General features: G+C 43.2%; 1 protein-coding gene across 2 annotated transcripts in view; it reads left to right on the forward strand.

Annotated features, from left to right (window-relative positions):
• KCNT2 (potassium sodium-activated channel subfamily T member 2) overlaps positions 1–13,867 on the forward strand; it is a 1,782,840-nt gene that overhangs the window by 1,590,546 nt on the left and 178,427 nt on the right. For both annotated transcript variants that reach the window (XM_073582885.1, XM_073582886.1), the window contains exons 24-25: positions 3,131–3,214; positions 6,708–6,836. In XM_073582885.1, coding sequence (XP_073438986.1) covers positions 3,131–3,214; positions 6,708–6,836 — 213 coding nt within the window. The remainder of the gene's footprint in view (positions 1–3,130; positions 3,215–6,707; positions 6,837–13,867) is intronic.

Below are 13,867 nucleotides of genomic sequence, written 5' to 3' on the forward strand. Positions count from 1 at the left end.
GCTCCTCTGTCTTGGGTCCTGCTCCTATGACCAGATACCGTGTGTGCATTTACCTGAGGCCTGTGTCACTAACAGGTTCAGAATTTTGTATGCCTTTGTATTACCTTTTATGGTGCCACACAAAAGGTTGATACATAAAATGAGAACAATGGGGATAGGGGAAAATATGTGTAGGTGGGTTAAGAGCTGGCTCAGGGATAGGAAACAAAGGGTGGTTATTAATGGAGCACACTCGGACTGGGTCACAGTTAGCAGTGGGGTACCACAGGGGTCAGTTTTGGGCCCGCTTCTTTTTAACATATTTATTAATGACCTTGTAGGGGGCATAGAGAGTAGAATTTCAATATTTGCAGATGACACTAAACTCTGCAGGGTAATCAATACAGAGGAGGACAATTTTATATTACAGGAGGATTTATGTAAACTAGAAGCTTGGGCTGATAAATGGCAAATGAACTTTAATGGGGATAAATGTAAGGTCATTCACTTGGGTAGAATGAACAAGATGCATAATTATGTGCTTAATTGTAAAACACTGGGCAAAACAGTCACTGAAAAAGACCTGGGTGTATGGGTGGACGACAAACTCACATTTAGTGGCCAGTGTCAGGCAGCTGCTGCAAAGGCAAATAAAATAATGGGATGCATTAAAAGAAGCATAGATGCTCATGAGGAGAACATAATTTTACCTCTATATAAGTCACTAGGGCGACCACACTTAGAATACTGTGTACAATTCTGGTCTCCGGTGTATAAGAAAGACATAGCTGAACTGGAGCGGGTGCAGAGAAGAGCGACCAAGGTTATTAGCGAACTGGGGGGTCTGCAATACCAAGACAGGTTATTACACTTGGGGTTATTTAGTTTGGAGAATCGAAGGCTTAGGGGTGATCTTATTACAATGTATAAATATATGCGGGGACAATACCAAGACCTTTCTAATGATCTTTTTACTCTTAGACCTGTGACGGGGACAAGGGGGCATCCTCTACGTCTGGAGGAAAGAAGGTTTAAGCATAATCACAGACGCGGAATCTTTACTGTACGAGCAGTGAGACTATGGAACTCTCTGCCATATGATGTTGTAATGAGTGATTCCCTACTAAAATTTAAGAGGGGACTGGATGCCTTTCTTGAAACGTATAATATTACTGGGTATATACACTAGTTTCCTTAGTGTTGCGTTGATCCAGGGAGCTAGTCTGATTGCCGTATGTGGAGTCGGGAAGGAATTTTTTTCGCCAATGTGAAGCTTACTGTTTGCCACATGGGTTTTTTTTGCCTTCCTCTGGATCAACATGTTAGGGCAAGTTAGGATAGGATATGGGTTGAACTAGATGGACTTAAAGTCTCCCTTCAACCTTAATTACTATGTTACTATGTTACTATGTTTGTTGCGGCAATTCTGTGTGTGAACAGAGCCTGCTCTGCGCACTCCGGATGAAGTTGAACCTGTGCGCATTATACCGCCATATCGGCACCTCTGTGTGTGAACAGAGCGCATCATACTGCCATATTGCTCCTCTGTCATTACCTAGCAGCGGTGTAACACCTACTATACGGTGGACCCCGAGCGGCGAACGCACTTTATTATTTATTTTTATTTAGTGCGTTCCGCCGTTCCTAACACCTATAGATTACTCACAATTAGTGGTGAACGACTGTGCTCATTAATCAAGTTTTCCGAGCATGCTCGGGTGTTCTCTGAGTATTTTGGCGTGCTCAGAGATTATGTTTGTGTCTCTGCAGCTGCATGATTTGTGTCTGCTAAACAGCCTGAATACATGTGGGGATTCCCTAACAAACAGGCAGACCCTGCATGTGTTCAGGTTGATTAGCAGCCACAAATATTGCAGCTGCGGCAACACAAACAAAATCTCCGAGCACGCCCAAAATACTTGGAGACCACCCGAGTATGCTCGGAAAATTTTGAGTAATGAGCACACTAGCTCATCACTACTCACAGTCTATTTGTTTCTCTCAATCTAAGAATAATGGATTCATGATTTTTTCCTGTCCTAAGTGATCCAGTGGATCCAAACTGTATTCAGTGATCCACTACTGTGACAGAAGCTGGGTACCGCAGAGGACATTGAGCTGTGTCTGACCCTATATTACTGTACACAGGTAATCCCTCACTGACCCTATTGAAATAGTACTACATGTGTGAGTGACTAGTGCTGTGTACTTTGCATCTCTTAGTCACAAAAACTGTATATTCACTTTGCTGATGATTATTGCTCTTGCGCTTGGCAGAGCACAGTACACAAAGCCTTGGCCTTAGTGCATGTAGGCCATACAACTTCTTAGTATGGTGGCACACAGCATCTGTGCCCAGTCAAAAAAAACCTTCATTGTATGATGTGTGGGTGGAGATGCTCTCCTCTAAAAATTAGATGAATTCCACTTGTAGTTACAGTAGCAGACTTATGTAGGGGCCCCATTCATCTGTATAGCAGCGTTCCCAGCACCATGTCCATTACTGCATTAAGGGCTCAGACTGACCCAATGATGATTAGATGAATCCCTAGGTGCAGAAGTGGTACCCTATATCACGTAAATGAGTACTGTTTAGAACAGTGAACTCAGGTATCATCCGAGTGTGGTCTGATTTTTTTCACGGACTCATTGACTTGCATGGCCAAGTATGAGCTGAATATCACATGCAAGTACGGCATGCTGCAATATTTTTTCTCAGAAACACTTGGCTTGATGAAAAAAACTGGACATGTACAAGGCACCATAGAATATCATTAGTCTGAGTGTGATCTGATGTTTAGAAAAGCCTACTCTAATATACGGTCTGAAATGAAAACAATATGGCAGAAACATTAATGGTTTCCTATGTGAGTAAGTTCTTATTATAAAAAGCACAAAACAAATCTGATGATGATTATCTTTGGGAGCCATTGATAGGAGCTCTGCTTCCGGATACACAGAATATATCATGTTTGCTTTTTATTTACTGGCTTTCTTACCATATGATTTCCATACATTAACTGGTTTCCATGTAAATTGTTGGGTAGACTTTAGCGTATCGTAGCCTCAGGCGAACCATTGCATTATTATGATTAAAGTTCACCGTCGCACACTTGTAGCCCACGCACTAACATTTGCTTTCCTTTCATAGTCATTTGTGAAAGATTATATGATCTCAATCACAAGACTGCTGCTGGGGCTGGACACCACGCCGGGGTCTGGATTTCTTTGTTCCGTAAGTTTCAAATGATATGGCTAAAAGTCTATTACAGGATTATCTTCAGCAGACTCGGAAGAAAGAAACTACAGGTTTTCTTAGTGAGAGGCAAATCTACTCCGACGACATTATCTCGCATTCAGAACTTGTTTTGAAGACTTTTTTTTCCAACAAGTTGAGTTTGATGAAAGAAGTAAGAAAGAAGTCTAAGTGATGATGTATAGTTCCAGTGCCTCAAAAAAGCAAATAACTGTCATCCCTTAATTAACTTTCCTAAAATAAAGTCTGAATAATTGCCATCTGTCCTTATTCTTAATTATAATGGGTTTCTTTCTCATTTATATTAATGCTCCTTTGCACAACCACAGGCTCATAAATATACATAAACCCCTACTGCGACATTATTGATTTTCTGGATATACAGTATATAGTAATATTGCCCATAGTCAGAAGCTTGTGAATTAGTTTTTTTTACTTGGTAATGTGACTGTATTTACCATTTACGCATATCTCACTCTGATTGTGGAGCTTCTGCTGCTGCCAATGGTAATGGACTTAGTCAGCAGACTTTTATTATATGGCTACATTCACATGGAAAGAATTTGCTGTGCATATCGGCCCTATATCTGCAGCATGAATAGATCCCAAACCCACCTTTAACCAGTTCATACAGTAGATATACAATTGGTATGGAAAGTATTGAGAACCCTTTACATTTTTCACTCTTTGTTTCATTGCAGCCGTTTGGTTAATTCAAGAAAGTTCATTTTTTTCTCATTAATGAACACTCTGCACCCCATCTTGACTGAAAAATCAGAAATGTTGACATTTTTGCAAACTTATTAAAAAAGAAAAACTGAAATATCACATGGTCATAAGTATTCAGATCTTTTGTTCAGTATTGCGTAGAAGTACCCTTTTGTGCTAGTACAGCTATGAGTCTTCTGGGGAATGATACAAGTTTTTCACACCTGGATTTGGGGATCCTCTGTCATTCTTCCTTGCAGATTCTCTCCAGTTCCATCAGGTTGGATGGTGAACATTGGGGGCAGCCATTTTCAGGTCTCTCCAGAGATGCTCGATTGGGTTTAGGTCAGGGCTCTGGCTGGGCCAGTCAAGAATGGTCACAGAGTTGTTCTGAAGCCACTCCTTTATTATTTTAGCTGTGTGCTTAAGGTCATTGATTTGTTGGAAGCTGAACCATCAGCCAAGTGTGATCTCCAGAGCACCCTTGAAAAGGTTTTCATCCAGGATATCACTGTACTTGGTCACATTCATGTTTCCTTCAATTGCAACCAGTTGTCCGGCCCCTGCAGCTGAAAAACACCACCATGTTTCACTGTTGGGAATTATATTGGGCAGGTGATGAGCAGTGCCTGGTTTTCGCCACACATACCTCTTAGAATTATCACCAAAAAGTTCTATCATCATCTCTTCAGACCATAGAATCTTATTTCTCATAGTCTGGGAGTCCTTCATGTGTTTTTTTAGCAAACTCTATGCAGGCTTTCATATATCTGGCACTGAGGAGGGAATTCCATTGGGCCACTCTGCCATAAAGGCCCGACTGGTGGAGGGCTGCAGTGATAGTTGACTTTATTGAACTTGCTCCCATCTCCCTACTGCATCTGTGGAGCTCAGCTACAGTGATCTTGGGGTTCATCTTTACCTCTCTCACCAAGATTGCTCAGTTTGGCTGGACGGCCAGGTCTAGAAAGACTTCTGGTGGGCCCAAACTTCTTCCATTTAAGGATTATGGAGGCCACTGTGCTCTTAGGAACCTTTAGTCCTCCAAAAATTATTTTCAAACCTTGACCAGATGTGTGCTTTGCCACAATTCTGTCTCTGAGCTCCTTGGCCTGTTCCTTTGACCTCATGATTCTCATTTGGTCTGACATGCACTGTGAGCTGTGAGGTCTTATATAGACAGGTGTGTGCCTTTACAAATCAAGTCCTATCAGTTTAATTAAACATAGCTGGCTCCAATGGAGTAGAACCATCTCGATGATGATCACAAGGAAATGGACAGCACGTGACTTTAATATAAGTGTCTGATCAAAGGGTCTGAATACTTATGACCATGTGATATTTCAGTTTTTCTTTTCCAATAAGTTTGCAAAAATTTCTAAATTTCTTCTTTTTTTTCAATCAAGATAGGGTGCAGAGTGCACATTAATGAGTAAAAATGAACTTTTTTGAACTTATCAAATGGCTGCAATGAAACAAAGAGTGAAAAATTTAAAGGGGTCTGAATACTTTCCATACCCACTGTATCTCACCATGATTTTGGAGCTTCTGCTGCTACCCATAATAATGGGGAAAGAGCACAAGAACCGACCATACAGTCCAAAATAATATAAATAGCTACTTTATTGTACAATATTAATGAACTTACTCTATAGACTTTTATTATATTGCTACGTTCCCACGGAAAGAATTTGCTGCAAAACTCGGCCCTACATCTGCCTCATGAATTGATCTCAAACCCACCTTTCTCCAGTTTATATAGTAGATATAGAGTATCTCACAGGATGTGCATTGAGAAATCTTAAAACCTCATGTGCTTTGCTGGCACTGTAAAATGCAGTGATTTTTTTAATGGATGTTAGTGATTTATTCAGACCAGTAAAAAAGAAACAGAACAAAATATCACTAATAATTATGTAAATATGTGATTTGTTGAAATTTGATCAAGTCTGATTGACAATTAGGGTTAAGAAAGGAAAATGTTGTCTTTTAGGCTACATTCCCATAATATGTATTTGGTGAATTTTTGATGCTGGAGATTTTCTGCACTTATTAGGTAAATTAGGTCATTGTGTTATTTTTTACTTACATTTTTATAGCATTTTTGATCTGCAATTTTTGTCATGTTTTAAATAAAGTTGCTTTGTTTTTTAATGCTTCCTAATATTTGAGTTTGACAAAACTTTATTGATACCGTCATGTGTGGTTTAGATGTTTTCACAGTGCTTTGTCACAATGGAAATAGACTAAAAATGCATATGAATTCATACCTGCAGATTATTATTCTATGGGAAACATCCACATAAGAAACTCATTGTCCGCACAAGAGAAGCTAACTTGTCGTGGATTTCAAACACGCACAGAAGGCCGGTGTATGATGCGTAAAATAAGCACACTGGACCCGAGATTTCTATAAATCCCATGAAGTTTTCTGAAACTATAAGATGTTGCATTTTTTGCTCAGGGCAAATATATAGTACCAAAAGCTCACAACAAACTTTGCTTTTGGATCACACATTGCCTGAAACATCAGGAAGAAACAAGGTTCTAAGCTTTACCCCTCTCAAAATGGTAGAACACGTATGCTTCATTATTTCTTAACATCCCATAGAAATGTATAGAGGGAGACGTACATGTGCACCCATCTAACTATTCTCAAGATGGGGCCAGAGTCTGATGTCTCTATCCACACACTGTAAATCTGTTCCTCGCTTTCCCTGTATTTCCTATATACACTAATCTGTGTAATATGCTACTCCTTCAGATGAAAATTACAGAGGACGACTTATGGATCAGGACTTATGGAAGACTTTACCAGAAACTATGCTCATCATCTGGGGACATTCCCATTGGGGTCTACAGAACAGAGAGCCACAAACTTACCACATCTGAGGTTGGTGCTAAAAGGTTCTTTCATGGAGATTATGAAAATGATCTGCAGATTTATACTATAGCTTTATTATACTGTAGTAATCTGCTTACAAATTCATGTAATATTTTTTGGATTGTGCTAAAATATATATTATTATATCCAATATAAATGTTCCAGCATGTTTACTGACTTTTCTGGAACTCTTATGTTTGATATAATGATAAATGCTTTTAACACGATCCAATAAATATTCCATGATACTCTTTATAAAAGTGAGGCTTTTTTCTTAGGAGATCTATATACGGTAGTAATTTAAAACTTTGATACTCTAGACTTTTACATATTAAACTAGGATTATTTTTTAATTACTTTGGTCATGTTTAGAGATCAGCTAATTGGTTCAGGGTTTATAGAAATTTACAAAAAAAAATCATATTCACCTGAATACTTTATGGCAGCCATTTTGCTGGGTTAGAGAGGGTCAGAAAAACAATTAAAATAAATCGAAATACTGAAAAAAACAAACTCCTCTGGTCCTCGTCTGTCACATTGTGCAGGTCGGCTACGGGCTGGTCATATTCTTTTGTCCAGTCACTAGTAGTGTCTCTTAATGGGCATCTTCAGCATCTCTGATGCCTGTCGTTATGACATTGTGGGGCAATACAATTGATGACGTGGCTTATCAATTTATTTAGAACTGTATATGAAGAATCTTAGCTTCATCAGAACCTTCAAAACAATTCCAACAGAATAACTTTCATTGACAGATGCACCCAAAAACAAATGCAGTTACCAAGATCTGAAACGTAATTCCCATAAATAGGGCAAGTGCAGTGGAGAATTTCTTACAGTCCTACAGTATCTCTTGAAACCTCATATTATCATTAAAAACTTAAATATTTAGTGTCTGTAGAGAACCCCACAGGGCCTTATGTTACTCGGTACCGAGCTGGTCAGGTTCTTTAAAGTGGATGTGTCATGGTGGCAGTGACCCGGTCCGTGGCCCTGGGCGTCCAGTGAAGATGGATGTTTAAAGAAGGATAATGGATGATAATGGGGAAAGATGATGGGAGAAATGGTAGGGAAAATGGAATCGTGATGCCACCCGTGGTATTCAGCAAGGGTAGCTGACGCTGCAATGCAGATTCTTTGGGATGGTGTTAGGGCAGCAGAGACGGTGAAGCTCTCCACGGTAGAGTTGTGTCCCAGGGTAGTTAAGGTGGTAACAGGTCAGTTGGTGACTGTGATGGTGCATGCGGTATGGAGCAGGCGAGACGCAAATGACATGAAGAACACAGCGGGGTGCAGTTTCACGATTCTTGTGCACACGGTGGCCCGCTTGGCACTGAGTCCTCCGGGAGAGGGATCCAGCAAACTCCCAGGTAGATTGGGATGCACTTCTCCAGCACTCCCTTTTATGTGACCTTTCTTCTGGCCGTCTCACTGCACTAATCTGTATCTCTTTTACCCTGCACCTTTGCAAACAGTGTCCCCAAGCCAGCAGCCATGGATCTCGGCGGGCGATGTGGGTCAGCCCCTGAGATCCTCTATAGCCACCTTTTCAAGGAATGAATGCGGTTGCAGCTGAGGTACTTACAGTAATCTCAGCCTCCGACTTGCTAGCTGAGCCTGATTCTTCTCCACTAGACTTAGGGGCCAGCTCCCCCACTGTGACCTGGTCCTTCCTCTTCTGGATACGGGCCCCACGGGTGGCCTCTGCACTACCCATGCCCCAAGGACCCTGTCTGTCCTTCAGGAAGCTTCCTTCAGCTCTCCTCTCTCTCAAACTCTATCAGCCCTCACTCCTTCTCTCTCCCCGCGTCTGACTAACTCCTCCACTGTCCCATCACCAACTGACTGGATCTTTCCAGAACAATCTTTTTTACCTCACACTAACTCTTCCCACCAACTGTCACCTTACTGTTACTGATTGGATGTCCCTTCTCACACCACTCACTAAGCTTTGCCCCTTCTCTACCTTTCCCCACTGACTCCCCAACACCCTTTCCTGGCCAGCCTGGTGTGTGTTGGGAGCAAGTGCTAGGAGTCCTGGGTGGTGCTCCCACCTTACCTGAGGGTGGGATACCACACCTCTGGATGAGGTGCAGTACCTCTGTGGCGACTGGACCCTCAGGGGCACCACATCTGAGACTCACACAATGTCATGGCCAGGTGCCAAAGATTCCAGGTGCCAAAGTCATTGAAGAGACTGCACCAGACAGAAGAAGATGATCGGATTGCAGTGAGGCTGCTTAGCAAGACATAATAAGCTGTTGTAAGTATAATTTTTAATCCAATTTCAGAGAATATAATACATGGCTCTCATAAAATGTCTATTCAGTTTCTTTTATTCATAGATTGCAGGTACATGGAAGTATAGTATCCCAAAGCGAGCTAAAGCCATTATGCTTGTGAATGCACTTTCTCAAGGCTTGGAGAAATCATTCTAACACACAAAATGTCCATAAGCTACTTTGTGATACCATACTTGCATGTACTTGCTGTAAATGAAAAAAGGAACTTTTATGAACATTTGCTAGGTGCCATAGCATTTTATGAAATTGGATTACGCTTTGGTTTTGTCATGACTGCAGCCGCAGACGCAGCCCAGCAGGCACCTCCATGCCGATGGTGAGGGGCGGGCATCCCCCAGGGTTGCAATATGGAGCATCTATGCCACATAGGGGGACCCGGGCCTACCAGAACTAGAGAAGGGCAGCGACCGGGATTCCGTGGCAGCTGAGCATGTGGACAAAGAAGACACGTAGTACTAGATAACACCGCACAACTTCAGGTATAAATAAAGTAAAGTTTACTTAAAGTAAAGTCACAGTACATAGACAAAACAGGGCTAAACCAGGCTCCCGATTCCACACCTCCCAGAAGGGTACCACCCTGTGGACCCCAAGTCACCATCGGATCACAAAAGCACTCATAAGCGGGACATCGGGACACAGGCAGGACATCAGGACACACGAGGTCATCAGGACATCAGGGTACACGAGGTCATCAGGACATCAGGATACACGAGGTCATCAGGACATCAGGACACACGAGGTCATCAGGACATCAGGACACACAAAGTCATCAGGACTCACGAGGTCATCAGGACATCAGGACACACGAGGTCACACATGACGAAGTTCAGGAGCTTTGTGAGTTGTGAGTTGCTCTGGTCCCACCCATAGGGCAGGGTAAGTTTATAAAGGAGCTGCCCCTCAGCAATTGGCTGGGGACAGCATTTCAAGTACACACACTAACACTGACAAAAGCAGGGGAGGTGTGGCTGGCACACCCTAAGCACACACAGAAACCATTGCAGCACAATCAGTGCAGGAACTGCAGCTTAGAGCACCTGGCATTGTCTGCAAGCCTAGACACACGTGGAAAGTCATGCACCAGCTGCAAATGACCTCACAACCTGCGGACAGCTTCCACAGCGGCAACCAGGGACAGCACATGCGAATGGTCAAGTAGCAGAGCAAAAACCTAACACCATATGTGCAGCTATGCAGCAGAGCAGGGAACTGAACAGGCTCCATACAGGTAACAGCCAGCAGTGTCCCAGCTCAATTAGGAGGAAAGGAGTAAGGGGTTAAAGCAAACACACTCATTGTGACTGACCAAAAAACTGGGATCACCACATAAATAATACAAATTTTATTTTATTAAATTTCAAACAGACCAGAAAAACCATTTAAAAACATTAAAAGTCACTCCATGACAAATACACACATGGGGTTAATAATATAGCCCTCTAAGACTCCCCTATCACATTGGTTAAATACAGAAACATACAGCCAGATAATTACAGGAAAATTGTGAGGCAAAATAACTCGGTATCAAGGAATACAATACAGATATATACCTGCTAAATACACATATTAACCACTTCCCATGATTATCAGAAAGGTAACATAATACAGAAGCAATAAGAAGAGGGGGCCCAGAGAAAGTACCTCTGGACCCTATACAGACTGGTTTAGACTCAATACCGTCATCCAGAATAGCGCAAAACATAAGCGCTGAGTGCACCACTCTAATACAGTACCAAGGAATAGGGGGAGCCTGTGGAGATACCCATGATGCCCGACGCGTGTCGCTACCGGTGGTAAACCCAGTTTTTTGGTCAGTAGCTTTCCTCTTTCTTACTGCATTGTTTACTTATACTGACAACTGGTGGATCCCCTTATACATTGGGGTGGTGCCCTCCTCATTTTTACTATTGTAAACACATGCATTGTCACGCCGACAAGCAGATACAGACAGAACGGCGTGACAGGTTTTCCTGTGTTAATAGACCACCACTGATGGTTCCGGACCCAGGCTCAGGTGTGGATTTGTGTTAAGGGAATGACTATAGCTACTAAGATATCATTTTCAAAACTCCCTCAAATATACTTTTTTACAAAGATTGTATGAAAATTACTGTCTTCCAAGAGAAAGAAAACTGATGGGAGCAACCAACTTCTGGAGGTTGCCACCCTATGTTATATATATAATATTATGAATTTCATCTGTGTCTCATTAAAGGAAATCTATCTGCTGGTTTTTGCTGTGAAGTTTGAGAACCGCATGAGGTAGAGGTTAAAACACAGACTTCAAAAGTGTGTCACATGTCAGACTGAGTGCTGCTTTTACTTATCTTAAAGGTTTTATCACCTTGTGATTATCATTGTCCTGACTGCAGCACGTGCATGCTAGTCCGACGTCGCCCCTTCCGCTGATAAGCAGCTCACTGTCTATAGACTATGCACATACAGAGCCTGGTGTGGGTGGGGGTTAGCTTTCTCAGCTCTGCTTCATGCTAAATCTTAAAACGCTTATTGTGTCAGAACTGGAGTTGAGCGAAACGGGTCGAAAAAATTCAAAAGTCGCCGACTTTTGGCAAAGTCGGGTTTCATGAAACGAAACCCGACCCTAGGATGAGGTCGGCCACGAGGTCGGCGACTTACACGCCAAAGTCGCGTTTCAAAAGTTTGTTTTGCGCTCTTTTTCAGCCAATCAGGATCCACGGACACTGTGGGCAACGTGATGACCTAGGCACAGGTCACCACCATCTTTCAGAAGGGCATGCAAGTGATTGGCTTGCTTTGGTGGGCGTCACAGGGGGTATAAAAGGGCGTGCACGCCGACCGCCATCTTACTTCTGCCGATCTTAGTATAGGGAGAGGTTGCTGCTGATTCTGTAGGGAGAGCGTTAGGCAGGGAAGAAGACAAAAGAACTGCTTCTGCTGCTAGCGATTTGGCCTGCACAACACACAAGTCACTGTGTGTGCAGTGCAAGGGGAGGCTATATTGTGGTGTATCAGTGGTGTTGGTTGTTGGGCTGCCTTCTAAGGCTTCCTGACACGCTGGCATTGCTGTTTACCCACTGCTCCGCAAACTGCTTTTTTAAAAGCAATCCAATCTCCCTTATCCTCTAGTCACTTTGGTCACAGCTGTGCCATCGAGCGTGTCACATAGCGCTCAGATATCAGTGGGCCTCACACAATCCACAAGTGTCCAGTGTCCAAAAGTGTACGCAGAGATTCAAAATCTCCATTATCCTCTCGTCACATTGGTCACAGGCAGCTGTGCCATCGAGCGTGTCACATAGCGCTCAGATATCAGTGGGCCTCACACAATCTACAAAGTGTCCAGTGTCCAAAAGTGTACGCAGAGATTCAAAATCTCCATTATCCTCTCGTCACTTTGGTCACAGGCAGCTGTGCCATCGAGCGTGTCACATAGCGCTCAGATATCAGTGGGCCTCACACAATCTACAAGTGTCCAGTGTCCAAAAGTGTACACAGAGATTCAAAATCTCCATTATCCTCTCGTCACTTTGGTCACAGGCAGCTGTGCCATCGAGCGTGTCACATAGCGCTCAGATATCAGTGGGCCTCACAAAATCTACAAGTGTCCAGTGTCCAAAAGTGTACGCAGAGATTCAAAATCTCCATTATCCTCTCGTCACTTTGGTCACAGGCAGCTGTGCCATCGAGCGTGTCACATAGCGCTCAGATATCAGTGGGCCTCACACAATCTACAAGTGTCCAGTGTCCAAAAGTGTACGCAGAGATTCAAAATCTCCATTATCCTCTCGTCACTTTGGTCACAGGCAGCTGTGCCATCGAGCGTGTCACATAGCGCTCAGATATCAGTGGGCCTCACACAATCCACAAGTGTCCAGTGTCCAAAAGTGTACGCAGAGATTCAAAATCTCCATTATCCTCTCGTCACTTTGGTCACAGGCAGCTGTGCCATCGAGCGTGTCACATAGCGCTCAGATATCAGTGGGCCTCACACAATCCACAAGTGTCCAGTGTCCAAAAGTATACGCAGAGATTCAAAATCTCCATTATCCTCTCGTCACTTTGGTGACAGGCAGCTGTGCCATCGAGCGTGTCACATAGCGCTCAGATATCAGTGGGCCTCACACAATCCACAAGTGTCCAGTGTCCAAAAGTGTACGCAGAGATTCAAAATCTCCATTATCCTCTCGTCACTTTGGTCACAGGCAGCTGTGCCATCGAGCGTGTCACATAGCGCTCAGATATCAGTGGGCCTCACACAATCCACAAGTGTCCAGTGTCCAAAAGTGTACGCAGAGATTCAAATCTCCATTATCCTCTCGTCACTTTGGTCACAGGCAGCTGTGCCATCGAGCGTGTCACATAGCGCTCAGATATCAGTGGGCCTCACACAATCTACAAGTGTCCAGTGTCCAAAAGTGTACGCAGAGATTCAAAATCTCCATTATCCTCTCGTCACTTTGGTCACAGGCAGCTGTGCCATCGAGCGTGTCACATAGCGCTCAGATATCAGTGGGCCTCACACAATCCACAAGTGTCCAGTGTCCAAAAGTGTACGCAGAGATTCAAAATCTCCATTATCCTCTCGTCACTTTGGTCACAGGCAGCTGTGCCATCGAGCGTGTCACATAGCGCTCAGATATCAGTGGGCCTCACACAATCTACAAGTGTCCAGTGTCCAAAAGTGTACGCAGAGATTCAAAATCTCCATTATCCTCTCGTCACTTTGGTCACAGGCAGCTGTGCCATCGAGCG

This window comes from Dendrobates tinctorius, unplaced genomic scaffold, assembly GCF_039654945.1.
Source record: "Dendrobates tinctorius isolate UK_male_01 unplaced genomic scaffold, ASM3965494v1 ptg000074l, whole genome shotgun sequence".
Taxonomy (NCBI): Eukaryota; Metazoa; Chordata; class Amphibia; order Anura; family Dendrobatidae; genus Dendrobates; species Dendrobates tinctorius.